This window comes from Nelusetta ayraudi, unplaced genomic scaffold (genome assembly GCF_046127955.1).
Source record: "Nelusetta ayraudi isolate G7.1 ecotype Tasmania unplaced genomic scaffold, CSIRO-AGI_Nayr_v1 ptg000135l, whole genome shotgun sequence".
Classification (NCBI taxonomy): Eukaryota; Metazoa; Chordata; class Actinopteri; order Tetraodontiformes; family Monacanthidae; genus Nelusetta; species Nelusetta ayraudi.
This window is the reverse complement of record NW_027466185.1, coordinates 15,799,753-15,816,639: the sequence shown is the minus strand read 5'-3', so window position 1 is coordinate 15,816,639 and position 16,887 is coordinate 15,799,753. Positions and strand designations below refer to the sequence as shown.

The 16,887-nt window shown below is 42.7% G+C and overlaps 1 protein-coding gene and 1 long non-coding RNA gene across 2 annotated transcripts in view; one reads left to right on the top strand and one right to left on the bottom strand.

The window, feature by feature from the left end:
- The first annotated feature begins 5,868 nt into the window (after positions 1-5,868).
- On the top strand, positions 5,869-12,372 carry LOC142905031 (uncharacterized). Its single transcript, XR_012929491.1, has 2 exons — positions 5,869-6,296; positions 9,827-12,372. It is a non-coding gene; the product is annotated as an uncharacterized LOC142905031 (long non-coding RNA).
- A 1,937-nt stretch (positions 12,373-14,309) lies between these two features.
- Positions 14,310-16,887, bottom strand: part of gatad2b (GATA zinc finger domain containing 2B) — a 36,823-nt gene continuing 34,245 nt past the window's right edge. The window contains exons 9-11 of the mRNA XM_076051462.1: positions 16,231-16,341; positions 15,201-15,417; positions 14,310-14,641 (exon numbers count right to left, since the gene is read on the bottom strand). Of these exons, the coding sequence (XP_075907577.1) occupies positions 14,505-14,641; positions 15,201-15,417; positions 16,231-16,341 (465 nt within the window). The 3' untranslated portion in view covers positions 14,310-14,504. The remainder of the gene's footprint in view (positions 14,642-15,200; positions 15,418-16,230; positions 16,342-16,887) is intronic.

Sequence of the window (16,887 nt, the reverse complement as noted above, 5' to 3'; positions counted from 1 at the left end):
CCAAATGTTGTTCCCTCAGCAGGATCTTTGACCACATGGAGTTTCAGTATTCATGTGCTCACACAGCAACAGTGTCAGTGTCTCCTCTACTAGGAGCTGTTAAATACACACAAATTAACATACTGACAAGAAGACAAAGAAACTGTCGACTTATGACAAGTCGTTCACCTAGTGTTGGAGCACATTTCAAACAGTCGTCTCACTTTTATTTTTATACTAAATTCAACGACATAACAACATAAAATGCTTTTATCCTTTATTTAGAGTGTTCAAACTCTGCAATAATATGTCATATAATCGGACAGCTGTTGTCACACCCAAACTGCCCTTTGATAAGCAAACCAGTGAAGCTGTCCAAGGCAAAAGAAACTGGTGCTTTTACACTGTAATCTCATACAATTGAAACATTTTGTCTTCTCCTATATATTTCTTTACTTCTCAACCAAATTCAACATGACATGTGGCCTTCATTCAACAAAACACAACCATTGGGACAGCAGTGCAGTTTTCATCAGGTGTCTTTTAAAGCTTCCTTTAGAGATCCTGCAGAACCACAGAACCACAGTGCCACCTACAACACCACCGTCACCACTACCAGTCAAAAGTTTGGACACACCTTCATGCAAGTTTTTATTTTATTTACAACTTCCTCCAAGGCAGATACTGAAGACAACAAATATAAGAGCGAGATATATGTCATTATGCAGCAAAGAGAAACACGTTCAATATCTCTAAACATGAAAGGTGGCTATTTTGAAGAATTTCAATATAAAAGGTGTTTGAGTTATTTGACACTTTTATTGTTTCCTACACAATTCCATGTGTGTTCAAACGTAGTTTTGATGCCTCCAGAGAGAAACTGCAAAGTCAATAGATGACATTACTTTCATAGTGTGAGTCCAAGCTGTTGACTGTCAGTGTAGATTCACATAGCAGCACATTTTCACTTTCTGTTTGCGTGCTGTGTGATGGCCGCTGGCTTGATGAGGATTTCATGACTTCCCCACTTGTCCTGTAAGAGGCTCACTGAAACAAAGTGGCCTCTCAGGGAAAAACCCAGCAGCCTGCACTCACTGGCAGAGAGCTGCTGCTGCTCTTCTCTGATTGGCTCACAGTCTTGGTCTTACATCAGGGGCGTTCCAAAATTGTCTGAGAATCGTCTATTTTTAATCTTTTAGTGCCTTTGGTCCCATTTGGAGTTTCCTTTAGGTACGATTTGACTCCATGGGGAAACATTGTGTCTTTCTGAACATCAGCTGACCAAAGTTGATAGTTGATAGTTGTTGTGTCATGATTCATCATTTTCATGAAATTCAAGGTTTTTGTAAGCAGATGCTATGCCATTTGGATATGACTATTGATCTATTACAGCTAAGTTCATGATTAAGTTTCTCTTGCTTTTCTCTTTATAACCATGAATCAAACAGCAACACGTTTGCTGGTTGTTTGCTATGTAACCCGCTGTTTGAAGCCTCAGAAGGTCAGAGTTGAGAAAAATAACAATTCTAATAAAACCAGACCTTGCCAATGGATCAATCGCCGAGAAATGGTCGTACAATTACACAATAAAATGTCAATCTACATGAACAGAATTATTTCATAAAATATACAGTGTGTCCAAAAAAAAACCCATTTTGAAAGCAATGATCTTGAAAACTACTCAGTCCACCTCAATGAAACTGAATAGTTGTAAGTAGTAGTAGTAAGTGTTGAACACCATAGGTTTATTCTGGGACCCATTTCATAAGTGTTCAATTTGTGCACCGCTTGTGACAGCACATTAGGTCACTGGGTGAGTGTGTGCGAGCAGATTCCAAGACGCAACATAAGTCCTTTTTGGGAGTGAACGGCTCAACCTGGAAACACAACCAAAGTAAAACATTCAATATAAAGTCTTGAAAATTTGAGCTTATTTCAACAAGAATTGCCAAAAATGATGTCAATTTCTTTTGGGACATTTTTATACATTTGAAAGCATAAAAAACAAAATCAAAGTATTTTTTCCTGGGTGGAAACATTTTGACCCAGATTCTTCTTAAGAACAAACCTTGGAGAAGATTTAACATGGCAAAAAACATAAAGTTTAATTGATTAACTCCAAATAGTGCTGCCGTCTTATGGCTTCTGATTGATCTGTTCAGGGGAAAAACACTCTTAAGTGTGTATTTTGTTTGTTTTTGTTTAGCTTTGCAGCAATATCTCTCTATCAGAGTTCCTGCCCGGCACTGTGTAAACAGTCGCTCGCTCACCACACACACACACACACACACACACACACACACACACACACACACACACACACACACACACACACTGTGCGCTTTCAGTCGGATGGGTTTGTGTTGGTTGACAGTGTGACTGGTTGTGTGTTTGTGTGCTGTGGGCCAATTCTGCCTGCAGTCAAGCATAACAACTGTCTGCACTGTCTGCACCGTCTGCACTGATCAACAGCGTCTGCGCAGACTCAGACTGAACAATAAAACAAGAAAGGCAGACAGAGACTCGTCCTCGCAGCTTCACTCCTCCCACGCACACCTTGTTTTTGGAGTGAAGGGAATTCCGGCTCTTTAGAGAACCATTTCTTTTGGTTCGGCTCACTAAAAAGAGTCGGTGGCTCTTTTGGCTCTCAAGCCGCTCCTTTGACTTTTTTTTGTTGTTTATATTATTTTACGACCAAATGATGATGTGACTCCTGTTCATGATACCAACAAACAAATCAAAAAAATCAAACATCACAACTAGATAGAAACACACATTTGCAAAACAAAGAAAAAGCAGCATTTAGCTAAGATGTTCAGTTCATATGTGTGTGTGTGTGTGTGTGTGTGTGTGTGTGTGATATATATCAATATATTTATTATTTGGTTTGTCCCGTTTCTAATATTTAATGTTTTCTAATTTCTCTATTGCAAAAATTTCCGCTTAAAAAGTTCTTAATCGCCACCAACAGTGACAAAGAAAAGGCCTCACAGCCAATCAGGAGCCGGCTCTCTTGATTCACTTCAAAGAGCCGCTGACTCTTAGAACTGGTTCGTTCATGAATCACTACCAGTGAGTGTGAGTGAAAGCGGAGGGAGACGGCGGTGAGTGCAGTGAATGTGGACGGTCAGGCTGCGGAGGAACTGGTTTCACAGAGAGAAGTTCTGTCACTGGAACTCACTCAGTTCTCTGGGCGTCTGTCAGGGTCAAAAATCCTTTAAAAAAAAAAATACATTAATCAACCACTTTAAAGTAATATGACTGAAGCAGCGCAGCAGATCATGACCAAGTGTCTGCAGGTGAATGCTCATGAGTCCAGACATTGTGTGATACTTGCGTAAATGAAATGCTATGGTAAAAGCAAAAGCACTGATGCAACTCCTTCACTGAAGTCAAAGTAAGGAAACACAGGTTTCTCTCTAAAATATCATCTGCTTTTGTGTTAAACTGCACAACAGCAGAGCTCAAATAGCTCCACTTCAAGCAACAACACTGTCATGTACTAAGTGAGCTACTTTGAACACATTTCGTGTCTTTCAAAGACCTTCAAACATGAACATAAGAAGCAGGTTTTTCCAATGCAAGGAGTAGAGAGTACACATATTTGTGTATAAATGTAGGGAGTAAAAGTAAAAAGTTGTCAGAAGGAGAAGTACTCAGGTAAAGTACAGACACCCAAAGAATCTACTGAAGTACAGCACTGAAGTATTTTTACTTTGTTACTTCCCACCTCTGGTTTTATGTGAATGAAATTATAGCCTATTTGCACCTGTAACATTTTCAATTGAGGCCTGGAGGGACAAATAAAGTAGCTTTGATTTGAAATGAATTGAATGCATTGAATTGAATTCATTGAACTGAATTGAACTGAACAGAATTGAACTGAACTGAAATGAATTGAATTGAATTGAATTGCATTGAATTGAATTGAATTGAACTGAATAGAGTTGTTCTGTCACTGCAGTGAAGTGTCTCCACCCTCACTATCCTGCAGGCAAAATGTCAAATACATTTCACTGATTCAGCTCTTACATTGTTCCATTTTCCTCTCTCACTCTCCCTCTCTCTCTGCGGCCGTCCCTAGGTAAACAATCACAGGATGTTCTGCACGTTCCCCGAGGATCCGCCCACCGTCACTGATTGGAGAAGGAAACTAAAAAACACTGTGTGTGCGTGTGTGTGTGTGTGTGTGTGTGTGTGTGTGTGTGTGCGCGCGCGCGCCAACGCCTAAGAGTCACATGAACGTCTGTGTTCCATAATGTGCCACTGTTGACTCACTGCCTATCAGAGCAGGTGCAGCTGCTGCTCCTGGATCTCACTGGCGGCCCCTGCAGTTCACAGCTAGACCATCAGCCACGTCGTATTTAGCCCACCCCGAAATGAATACTCCTCATAATATCCTCAATATGACAGTACGGCTGGACAATCCATAGAGAATCACACTGACACATCACACCATCCTCATACAGGGACCTAGTTGAGCAAAATGTAGTTTCTCGAGCACTTAAATCATCATTCAGACTCAGGAACTGAGGCCACTGATACTGTCAAGACTTACAAAATAAAACGTGATTTTCAGAGATTCCTCAACAATGTTTTAATCAGTCCACCAACACTAAACTCTGTGAGCTTCAACTCTGGTCCAAACTGCTCCAATACACTGAACATTGAGACCAACGAGACGATGACGAAACAAACTATTGAACAATTAAGTTAATAAACAATTGAACATGTTGCGACAGCTGCTGCTCCAATGAGCCACAGTTTTTACATTTTAAAATTGCAGATGATTCAGCAACTGAATCTTCATCTTCTCCATCTCCTTAAGCCGTCGTGGGTTCGTTGTGGTGGCAACTGGATCTCCAGGTTGAGTTCAGTCTTAGAGGCTCTCGGGGCTTCTTATCCAATCACAGGACAGCGTTCGTGTGCAGTTCAGAGTAAAGCAGCTAGCTGGTCTCGGCATCACAGACTCCAGATCTGATTGAATCAGATCGCGACTAACTGTGGTGCGTTCACTGACAGCCAACGGCAGCCTGCTATGTGGGTTCTGAAGGCCTCATGCAGATTCTATAGAACCTGGCAACACAAGCAAGCTGAAACATGATTGGGTAAGAACTCTACTGTGCTATACGACAACTGAAGCAACGCAACCAAGTGGATGTTACACGACGGGAAAAGAACAGACTATGGAGAATAACTTTATAATCATATTTCTGGGAAAATGTACTTTTCTCAGTAAGTCAGTTTCAGTGAAGAGGAACCTCGCTGGTCCTTACGGCCCAACGCTGCTGTCTCCTCCTCCTGAAGTCGGAGTCATCGAGGAAAAACAACAATGAACAGGTTCAGACAGACTCCCGAATTCCAAGAAATGGAGCAGCAAGCAGGTAAACAGAGACAGCACACACACTGTGGAACAGGAAGTTGAACAGGTTTAATTGTAACAACAGTAACTGCAAACAATTTACACAATGGCAGTGGGTTCTACAATGTGCCCGAGGGGGGTAGCGGAGCAGCAGCAGATGGGTGGAGTGTTTTGGTGAGCCACCTCATAGGAGAAAACAATCTATCATGGGATATGTAGAAAACATGAAAATGAAGCAAAGTTGGAACCAAATCAGCGTCTTTGATGTCCTACGGTGTTTAGCTCTTTATTGAAAGGAGTCTGAAAACAGTGGAAACAAGGAGGAACAGCTGTTTGATAATTTACTGACTATTACTATAATTTCTTCAAGTATCGGCAGGCCGGATTAATGAGATTAACGGGCCGCATACGGCCACCAGGCCATGGTTTGCCCATACCTGACCTTGAATCAACTTGTGCAGTTTTAGACAGGAAGTGGATCAGCTGGAAAACAACAACCAACTTGGATTGAACTTCAGAGAAATGAACCGCTTGTTGATCTCCGCAGAATTGATCCACTGAAGGAGAAGTGGTTGCCAGTTCACTTCCTCTCCATGAATCCCATTCATGAATCCCTCCGGTGGCATCTCAAGACCCGTCTCATCATCACTACTTTGATTTGATTTATTCATTTGTATCAGACTTCAAAATGCCCCCTTTGTAAAAAAAAAAAAAAAAAAATGCCACCAGCAACTCTGCTTCCTGCCGCAGCTAAAAAAAGAGAAGGTTTTCAGTGCGAGTCAAGCAGCTGTGACTCACTGTTGCTCACACAGATCAAACTCATCATCCTCATGGTTTTGTCACACAGCCACTTGGGACGAGACTTGGCTCAGACTATCGGGCCGCAATCGTCTGGCCTCGCTGACGACACTGTAAATCCACAGGATGAATCAGAGGTTTCAGAGAACAATCACAGGTGATACATAACAGAACAACAGGTGAACTTCATTACGTGTTTATGACCTATGAAAACAGTTAGAAAGGGACGATAAACAAGTTTATGTTATAGGAACTCTGAAATGACATGAACAAGGACATAGAAATAAGGAAACTGAACTTTTAACCATTCTTCATATGCACAAATAACTGGGTAGTCACTGACTTGAAGCAACTGCACATCTACTGTCCTTCTATTGCTGTGACAGTCAACTGACTTCAGTTTGGCGTATTTTTCTCAAAGGATTGGTTTAAAACAGAAGAACTGTTAACCTCAAAGCAGGCGCTTTGAAAATGTGAAACGTCACAAATTTCCTTTTTTTTTTTTTTTTTTAATTCCAGCAAGGTTCGAGGTAAGACAAACAGTATATAATACAAAGCAGTTGCATTGAAAGCAGTCGCAAAGAATGATTTTCTTTGAAAACAAGAACTTGTCGTCAGACAGCAATGTTCAGCGAGAGAGCAGAGTGAAGAGACAGAAACGCCAGAGGAAACTCCGAACACAGAGCAATTCCTGCCAAACTCCACAATAACTGCACGATGCCGCCATCTGGTGGTCGCAAGCGCTTAAGACTCTCGGTTTCCCCGCTGTTCAACTCGATAGCTCGATAAATAGACAGACACACAGACAGATAGGTAGATAGAGTTTTAGATCACTGTCTGGTCTCACCACGGTGACACTCTCAGTTGAAATGAAGTCACACCTGGAAGCAAATTGTTTCAACCTTTATTAAACATAGCTTGCAAGAGATAAATATTACAAAGTTATTTCCTCCAAAATTAGCTTATTTTTTTCAATCAATGCATAATTGTCAATCAACTGGCAGTATTCAAACAGCAATATTTTATTTTCTTTTGAAGACCGTTAAATATCAAGTATGTGCAAAAGGTCAGGATTGTTGTAACCAAAAACAAAATGGACTTCAGTTCGTCAATTCATCAATTGTTTCTGCCTCCCCAGATGTTTCTGTCTACATTGTCGAAAAAATATGCAAAAAAATATGCTTTACAGGTAAATTGAAAAAGAAAAGAAAAGAAAAGAAAAAAAAACAAACCAAAAACAAACTAATTTTGCAAGTAAAATGTTTCCCTGTATAAGCAACAACAACTAATATGAAGATAAAGCTGGAAGGCGGTTGGACAATTTGCTATTAGCAGGAAAAGTGATTCACTGGTTCACTGATCACACACTGAAGCTCTGATGCAAATATGGGGAAGATTTGATGCTAAGTTTGTCGCCATAAGACTTAATTTGAGTAAAAAATAATGATCAAATCCCCGATTAATCGAATTAATCGGAGAATAAATCGATCCATTCTTTGATTAAAACCCCAAAAAAGCGAAATCTCAATCTTGTTGTTTTGCAAAAAGCGACACCGATGTTTTGTGTAAACAGATGGAACCTTATTAGTTAGCACGTCTGTTTTCAACCATTTGCATATGAGCAAAAGTGCCAAGTAGGTTCTGGGCTGTGCAGAACCAGACGGCACCGGACAGGACCGACACATTTTGCAAGGGAGGGGGTGAGTGTGTCCCATCTATTCTGACAGAGAGACAGTTAGTGAACACGCACAGCAAAAAAACATTCAAAGTGCTTTTATCTACATTTTTTTTTTGTGTCTTTAAGACACAAAAATTTGATTCGAGTGTGAAAGCAGGAGAGACTGAACCAGCGAGAACTTTTCACTGCAACTAGTCCACCACCAAAACCAAAGCATCCAGGGAGAACCAGCTTTACAAAGCAGGAGGAGGAGGAGGAGGGGAAGGCGGAGGAGTAGGAGGAAAAAGAGGAGGGGGAGGAAGAGGAGGAGGAGCAGAAAAAGGAGGAGGTAGAGGAGCAGGAGGAGAGGGAGGAGGAGGTGGAGGAAGGGAGGGATCCCAAACATTTTGCACATGTTACACAATAATACACAGTGATCACAAAACAAAATGACAAGCTTCACAATATTCATGGCTTTTGTTTGCTTTTTCTACACAATATACAACCATTTAATTTCTTTTTTTTTCTCAGTACAAGGGAGGAAAAAAAACTGCTTATGTACAATAATTATTACTTCAAACCTAGCAAATATTGTCTCATTTATTTCATCATAGTCAATACATTAGTTTCTTTTTTTTCTTTTTTTGAAACTGCGATAGAAAGAAAACCGAACACAATTGAGACGTTGGGGAAAAAAAGCATGACTTGTAAAAACTAAAATAAAAACTAAAAGAGTGCACCTCTGACGGTGTGTAGATGGCGCTGTAGGAGAGACGGGGGGGCCGTTCTTCGTTTCCACATTTGACCTTTTCGTTCCGTTGCGAAAAAGGGAAACGCACAACGGAAACCTCGCAAAAAACCAAAAAAAAACAAGTCGTGAGCAAAACCAAAAAACCAAAAAACATGTACACAAATATATATATATATTTATAGCTCATAGCTCTACATCCAATTTCAGTGAGAAGCTTGGCCCATGTTTCTTTTTTTGTGTTTGTTGTGTTTTTGGTGGTACATAAAGAAACTTTGATGGAAACATTTTTTGCGAATCTAAACCCAGAGGGGGGGACAAACTGTGACTGGGGGGGCCACAAATGGGTTTGAAAATTTGACATGGGGGGGCCGGAGTAGCACCAGATGGATGGACTGCTTTGGTGAGCCACATCATAGGAGGAAACAATATATCATGGGATATGTTGCTTTAATGTCAATGTAAAATGAAACAAAGAAAAGTTTCAACCAAATCAGTGTCTTTGAAGTCCCACGATGTTCAGCTCTTTATTGAAATGACTCTGAAAACACTGAAATACAGCTATTTTATGAATAACTGACCATTAATATATATTTTTTTAAGGTTCAGCGGGCTGGATTGAAAAGCTTAACAAGCCCCATATGGCCCCCAGGCCATAGTTTGCCCACCCCCCAGGTAGTTTGATCTTTGAGTTTGACTGGGCTGTAAACCATCATTGTAAAGTTGGCGGTGGGCAGGTCTGGATCAACTTTCCTCTCTTCATCATCATCATCATCATCATCATCATCACTTGATGGACCATAAACGCACCGTCTGACAGTTTGGAACCTGGAAAAATAAAAAACGAAAGCCTACATCGTGTGATGACGTAATGAGCCAGAATTTTTAGAATTCAATGGAACCGTGTCATCACTCCACTAATGACGCGTTCAGGGAACGTCAACTAAACGCTTATTGCAAATTGGGCTGTGTTACTCTGAGGTCTTCCACCCTCATCAGGCGTTTTCCCTGCTAAACATTTCACCCAGTGGATTCAAATAGCCACAACTACACTTGGTCACAATGGTAGTTCGCCGCCATTCATAGACGACAGTAGTGAAAACGCGTGACGTTGTTTCAGCTCAGCTGCTGGCTTCATGCCATATATATACTTTTTTTATTTTACTGTACAAACAATATTGTTTCAATTCAATCACCAGAATGAAGTGCTTTTCTTATTTCTTCTTTTTTTACTTGCTCCTTTCAATACTTTTAAGTTTCAAAGGAACTCTTATATTTACAGTTTGGCAGTTAAACTGACGTTACTTGGACAAAAGAATTCAAGTCAGCAGCCACCACAAGAACATGGTGTTCACGTTGGTTCAATTCCACTACTGGGATACCAGCAGTGACATGACGATGTCTCAGAGCTGGAGGAATACTTCTAGGTGGTGGCGACGCAGAGCGTACCGCACGTACTGCACTGAACACGTGTGTCCAGGTGGAAATTACACTATTATAAGGTTAGAAGTAAACGTTAAATATATCTAATACTGTTTTTTTTCCTTCTTATGTGTCCTGCTAAAAATCAAAAAAACAAAAACAAAAAAAAGGCAAAAACCAAAAACCTGAAGCTGACAGAGTTCGCAGAGTTCGCTGATGAACCAGAGTGTGAGGTAGTGTACGGAGATTACTGCTCGGCAAAAAGATGGACTTTATTATATTTCTTTATGTATGTTTTACCCGACTGGTCGCTGGAGTCGAGTTCCTACCAGGATGCTTGGCGTAACTCTCACAACATTTAACATTGTACTTGAGACTTTAGAAAAACTGGCTCATCTTCCACTTTCTGAATGTATTGAATTTATTTTGCACCAGGTCGCAGCCCCCCCAAAATTAAGTAATTTGTTGACTTTGATACAATAAACAGTGAACTTGTCATGCAAACCATAAAGAAAGACCAGTTGCAACATGGAAAACTATCTTTCATTTGGTTAAACTGCGACAGGCTGCAGGTGTAATGATCATTTAATTGACCAGACTGTTAGCGTGTCACTGTAGGTCGTCATGTCATAAAGACCAGACCAGCTGCAGCCAATGCCACTAGTATTGTTCACAGATTCAGATTTTTAATTTGAGATGATTCTGTTTAAAGAAGCAGAAACGTCGAGCACAGCCCTGGTGGTCCAGGTGGGGGCGCCACAACCTTAGCAAAAAGCACTATGACAGAAGAGCTGAACCCCCAACAACTACAGGGCTCCACTGGTGGCTTTGGACCACTGTGTCCTACAACGGCCCCATGTCAGATTCTGTCATGAGGAATCTACACACGCCGCATCATTCTGGAGATGTCACATGATGTGGTCATAAGCCAATGAAAATGCAGTTTCTTCTGAACTTTCTCAAGGTGCTGCTGCAATTTGTGACCCAACCAATGGGCTGAATGGCTGGTGAAGGAGCTGAGCTGCTGCTGCTGCTGACCAGGTGCACTACTCGTCCCCAGGAAACTCATTTTACCTGCAACTTCACGTCAAGTTCTGAGGAACCTTGAGCCAGATGAGTTCGAGCCAAACAGGAAGTGGCGGACGGCTCCCTGGCCGTGTATGACGAGATCCGTTAGAAGGATGTAGCTCATCAATGCACAGCTTTTCAAACGTCCAAGCCTTTTTTCATATATGGTAGGTTTTTACTTTGTTAATTAGGACACACAGTGTGAATACATTCAACACTGCGTATACGAGTGGCGGAAACAGGACGGACAGAAGCAAACGCTTTTAACACGTCCGTCCTCGTCCCTATTCGACGATCGGAAAATTAATCTATCGATTAATCTGTTGACAAGTTATTTAACACATCGGAGGATAAATGTTAACAGGGAAGTGCTGTCAGCATCGTAACAAAGTGCAACAACATGTCGGTACTTTGATGCAACTAATTAATCTAATTAATCTTGACTAACTGTTAACAGTAGCTGTTTATCCAGTTTGTCAAATTATTTGACAAAACAGCTTCACCTCACATCGGTTTTCCAGCGCGCTGGTGTAAAGTGTGCACTATGACAGAAAATGACACCACTTTCGTCAGCCTCAGCCACTGCAGGTGTTGGCTGGTTATGCGTTTGCACTGCCGCACTAGGGGAGGAGCTAACGAGCCAATCATCACCATCACTCCAAATCAGTCACTCCGAATGAGACAACGTTCAAACGTGAAAAGAAATGTGGAATTTGAGTGGGTTAGTGGCGGACGTCATCAAAGACTCACAGATTGGAAATATGCTTTCAGCTTTCCACTGAGAACTGTGTGCAATAAAAAGCCAGTCAACAAACAGAAGAGCAGCAGGCGGAAGAGTTCGCTGATGAATTCCGACAACGCCGGAACACGCGTCACATTGCTTATTTGGGGTAATAAAGACGAGATGCGTATTAAAAAAAACAGTGTGAGAATGGTTTAGCAGGAAACTCTGAGCATCTTTCAACATTTGGATTTTCAGTGGTGTTAGATATTGAAATGGAAAAACGAAATCAGTCTCGGACGTGTCAAAACTGCAGTGCCGGTGTGTAAACAGAAGGGGGCAGCAGGTGATTTCGGACGTGGAGCTCGCTGCCGAGAGACTCAGATTAAAGGGAGCTCTGGTCTCGGGGACTGTGGCGCTGATGGTCCACCAACCCTGAAGATTTCAACACTGACGCGGGCCAATCGCACTGAGACAACTTGTTACCGACTCAGACCCTCTCTCTCCCCTCTCGAATCCAGACCTGACCCAGTCACTATTGTAACATTCTTTTTCTCCCATTTTTCTCAAAGCAACAAGGAAGTAAAACAAAACAAACAAACAAAACTTGAAAAAAACGACAAAAACAAAAACTATTTTCCAATTGGAAATATGCAAAGTGCTCCTCTGGAGTGAGGCAACATGTGTGCATGAGCATGCACACAATGATTGATCCATGTCTCTCCCATAAAAGATAAAAGCCACATGGTTTGTTTTTACTCTGAATTAAGGTATTTATACATCATCCATAATCCATACAGGTATTTCAATAGTTTCTGTCTTCCGCTATGTTGATTATTATCGTCTCCGGGGGCTGTCACCTCTCAGGTACGCCACCCATTCAGCAAGGAGACGCCGAAAAAGAAGAAGAAGAAGAAGAAGAAGACGAAGAAATAGAAGAAGAAGGAGGAGAAGGAGGAGGAGGAGGGGTTGCGGGGCAGAGCAACAATCAGAAAACCATCGAAAAACCCAAAAAGTATCAAGAAAAACAGATTTCTGGGTTTCGGGGGTGGAGGGGTGGAGGAGCAGAGTCAGCGGCCTGGGAGTTCCTCCCTCTTTCTGAAAGAACGAGTGATGCCGAGAGGAAGTGCTGCTGCTGGGCGAAAGACAAGAGCTTCAGTCTGTGCATACTGGTTCACCAGGTACTCAGGAGGAGGTGGTCGAGGTGGGGTGGGGTGGGGTGGGGGTGGGGGGGTGGGGGCAGTGACAGGGAGTGACGTGGAAGTGTGACTGAGAAAGAGGAAAGCACCCCCCCCTCCACCAGTTCCTTCCACTGGAGCTGCTGGAGGTGCAGCGCTGGCTGGGTGGATGGGGGGTGGGGGGGAGGGCACTGCTGTATCTGTCAGTCCTGATTAGTGCAGCTACAGTGTGACCCCCCCCCCCACCCCTCTTCTCTTTCACCTGTGACGGGAGAGGAGGATGACGGTGCCTACAAAGACGAAGAGAAGAAGAAAGACTGATGGTGGTAAAGAGTGGCTGGGTGGGTGGTACTGGTGGTGTTGGTGGTGGTACTGGTGGTGTTGGGGGGATCGTCAATGAAAGAATTCCAAAAAGGTTTTTCCCAAAACTTGAATCACATTGGGTTCTCTCCTGTGCGTGCGCACACACACACACACACACACACACACACACACACACACACACACACACACACACACACACACACACACACACACACACACACACACACACACACACCTTCTACTCAGTCTTTTCTTTTTTCCAGTCAGTCGGCACTGCTGTGGGCAGGGGTGGGGGGGGTAGGGGTTTTGTGGGAGTTGGCAGGAGGAGTTCCGCAAAATTCTTCCGGGCTGCTTCCCTGAACTCGTCCCTCCTTCCCCATGAGGACGACACGGATGCAGGTTGGGTTTTTTTCCATTTTCCAAAAAAAGAAAAAGAAAAAGAAAAAGGTATTTTTTCGTCTTAACCTCTTTGCAAAGAGTGCGCCAAGCAGACGCTGATTTCTCCTCCCGCTTTGTCAGCATTTTAACTTAGTTTTTTTTTTTGTTTGTTTTTTAACTTCTTAAAGACAAAGCTTCAAATTTTTTTTGTTTTTTTTTCCTCGTACTTTGGTGTTGCATAGCAACCAGAGTTCATCCTGTTCTTCTTGCTGTTGCACTTAGCAGTAGCCGAGGGGGGGAGGGGCAAATTTCTTGACGGGAGTGGCGGAGAAAAAAGGAAGAAAGAAAAATAAAGTTCAATGTAACTGTTGCCTACAGTGGCCCTAAAAATAATCCACTGTCACCCGGAAAGTGTCAGAGCGACGGCGGAGAAAAATGAAAAAATGATCCTAACGCTTCAGAAAAAGGGAAATAAGTAATAATAACTGAAGCAAAGAAAAAATGGCAGATGCAGGTATAATAATAATAATGATGATACCAACAGCAATAATAATAATAATAATAATAATAATAATAATAATAATAATAATAATAATAATGGGAATTTCTTTTTCAAACCACGCTGCAGGTAAGGTTTCCTCACTAGAACTTGAGATGCACTGAGAGTTTGAGTCTTTGTCCAACTCGGTGGGATTTTCAATGAACTGGCTGATAGGTAGGCACACGGACAGGCACTGCATGCGATGGGGGCGGGGGGGTCTGCTTGATCTGGGGGGAGGAGTGCTTTAGTATGGGTTAGGAGTAGCGGTATGAGAGAGAGGGGGGGAAATAGGGGCGGTGGGGGAGGGGTGGTGGGGTGGGGCAGGGCCTCATTTCTGTCCGGTGATGGACTGCGATATGGAGCGAGGTGGAATCATGTCCAACAGGTACTCTCGCTGCCGGTCCGCTAAGCTGGAGCTCTTGTGGGCTCCCACTGCCGCTGGGTTCAGATAGGCGATGTTTAACCCTGCAGGGGGCGGTAGAGAGACACATTCAAGTTCAACTGCTGTAACCATCCATCCATCCATCCATCTTCAATACCCGCTTCTTCCTGAGCTCAGGCATAATACAAAAGGCCTTCACTGTCTTTACTACAGTGAAAGTTCAAATTACTTTGTACTGGTAAAGGTACTGCAGAGGAGTACAAATGTGTTAGACTGCAATTGTATGACCCAGAAGGTGGTAAATGTGTTTTTTAATGCAACTCTTCCAGTACTAAATCCAGTATGATTGCATTAAAGGTTTCCAAGTGTGTCGCATTTGGAGATTTTGAAGAAGAAACAGCGACATCGAGTGGTTACATTTTAGATTGCTTTTGCTCCCTCTCCCCCTCCCCCTCGTGAGCTCGCCTGTGAACTACGGTGGCCTGCACACACAGATAACTCGTCCCACCTTCTTTTTCGTTGCTTTTTTGCGGACACGAGCGTTCACCCGAAATACCTAAACAAACCAACGATGGACGCTGGCTGCACTCTGCTCATGTGACTCCCCCATCCAACCACTAGCGGCAAACTACAGCCAAGTACCTGGGATGTTGTAAATCTGCCGACGGCTTTCATGCTGCAGTCTGTTGCTGCTACTGCTGCCGCTTCCACCGCCTCCGCCGCTGCCACAGTGCTTGGCGCTGCTCATTCCCATCAGGCTGCTGGCCACCGACAGCTGCGAGGCCTGGGCAAAGTTGGACAGGACGCCCCGCGCAGAGTTGGACAGACCTCGCTGCAGGGAGGCTTGGGGCTGCGGAGCCTGAACGCAACACAACACAATACAAGGCACCGGGTGAACTTTGTCATTCATAACCAACAGAACACTCATCCACAGCATTGTTGTCTAGTTGCGTTTCCACGACAGTTTTTCAAAAAATAAATAAAATAAAATAAATTTCCACAAAGTAAAATTGCGATTTTCAGGTGTTTCCACCGAATGGTGTGAAGCACATAAGCAGTAATTCTCGAGATTTGACGACATCAGGAAAAGAAAAATAATTGCATAAATATTTCATTTGTATAAGTACTTCTATACATACAGATAACTTTTTCGACGTTCGATCAAATTACGCTAACACTGTGTTCTGTTGTACGATGTTTTCCCCAACAGATGGCGCTGCCCTCATGAATGTAACCAAGTGTTGAGGTTACCTCAGCTGTAGTTCGCCGTACACATCAATGTGTGGAAGCCAATGGCCACCACTGTGAGCACCTCGTGTAATTACAGAGGCCAAACGTAACTTGTATTCATCTTCTGATGTCTGAATAAATGTGGTATTGAACTATTAAGTGTTTCTTTTCCTGAAGTGTGAATACATACACATTATTTTCTGTCAGTTAGATTCAAAAGTTTCCAGATCCCTCACTTTAACTCTACATCTAGGTGGGCATCACCACACACGAGGTCTGGAGAGCAAGGGCTGGTGGGAACTGTAGTCTCCACTGGCTTGACTTTTACACTGGGAACCAATCGTCTGAGACGACTGATAACCCAATATTGGGAAAAAACACACACAAAGAATGGAGCAATCCGTGGCGGACCAATGTGGTGACCAACTGTGGGCCTGTGTACCTGGCGAAGGGCGTGATGCCGGATCATGGTGTCAGTCTTGGAGGCATTGGGGCCTGTAGGGCCTGAGCTGGGAGAGAGAGCGGCCTGCTGCTGCAGCCTCTGCTCAATCTCCTGATAGACAGAGAGAGAGAGAGAGAGAGCGAGAGAGAGAGAGTGAGAGTGAGACACACACAGTAGGGTGAGGACGTGCATGTTGAGGAATGATGGTACTACAACATTCACATCAGTTTGGTTCCCTGTGACACTTCAAAAAGACTCGTCGAAACTTGACGATTGTCAACTGGACGACACTGCAGCTGCCAAGCTGTAAGAGTGCGTGCGTGTGTGTGTGTGTGTGTGTGTGTGTGTGTGTGTGTGTGTGTTGTTTCATTGTGCCTTAGACCTAGCTGGTTTTCATTTTCAATGCTTTTTCAATTCTTTTTAACGCTCTTATTCACTGTAAAGCACTTTAGGATATCTTAATTAGGAATAATAATGTGCTTTTCATTCATTCAATTTGAATTCATTATAATACAGATTAGAATAATTAAAAAAAAATATATATTTTAGCATCAAAATCTTATTTCAGTTAAAGAGCATCTACAGACTGGTTTATTAACCATTAAAGAATGATTTTGGCAACTTCCAGTGCTGTCAATTCAGGGCAGCTGTGGTGCA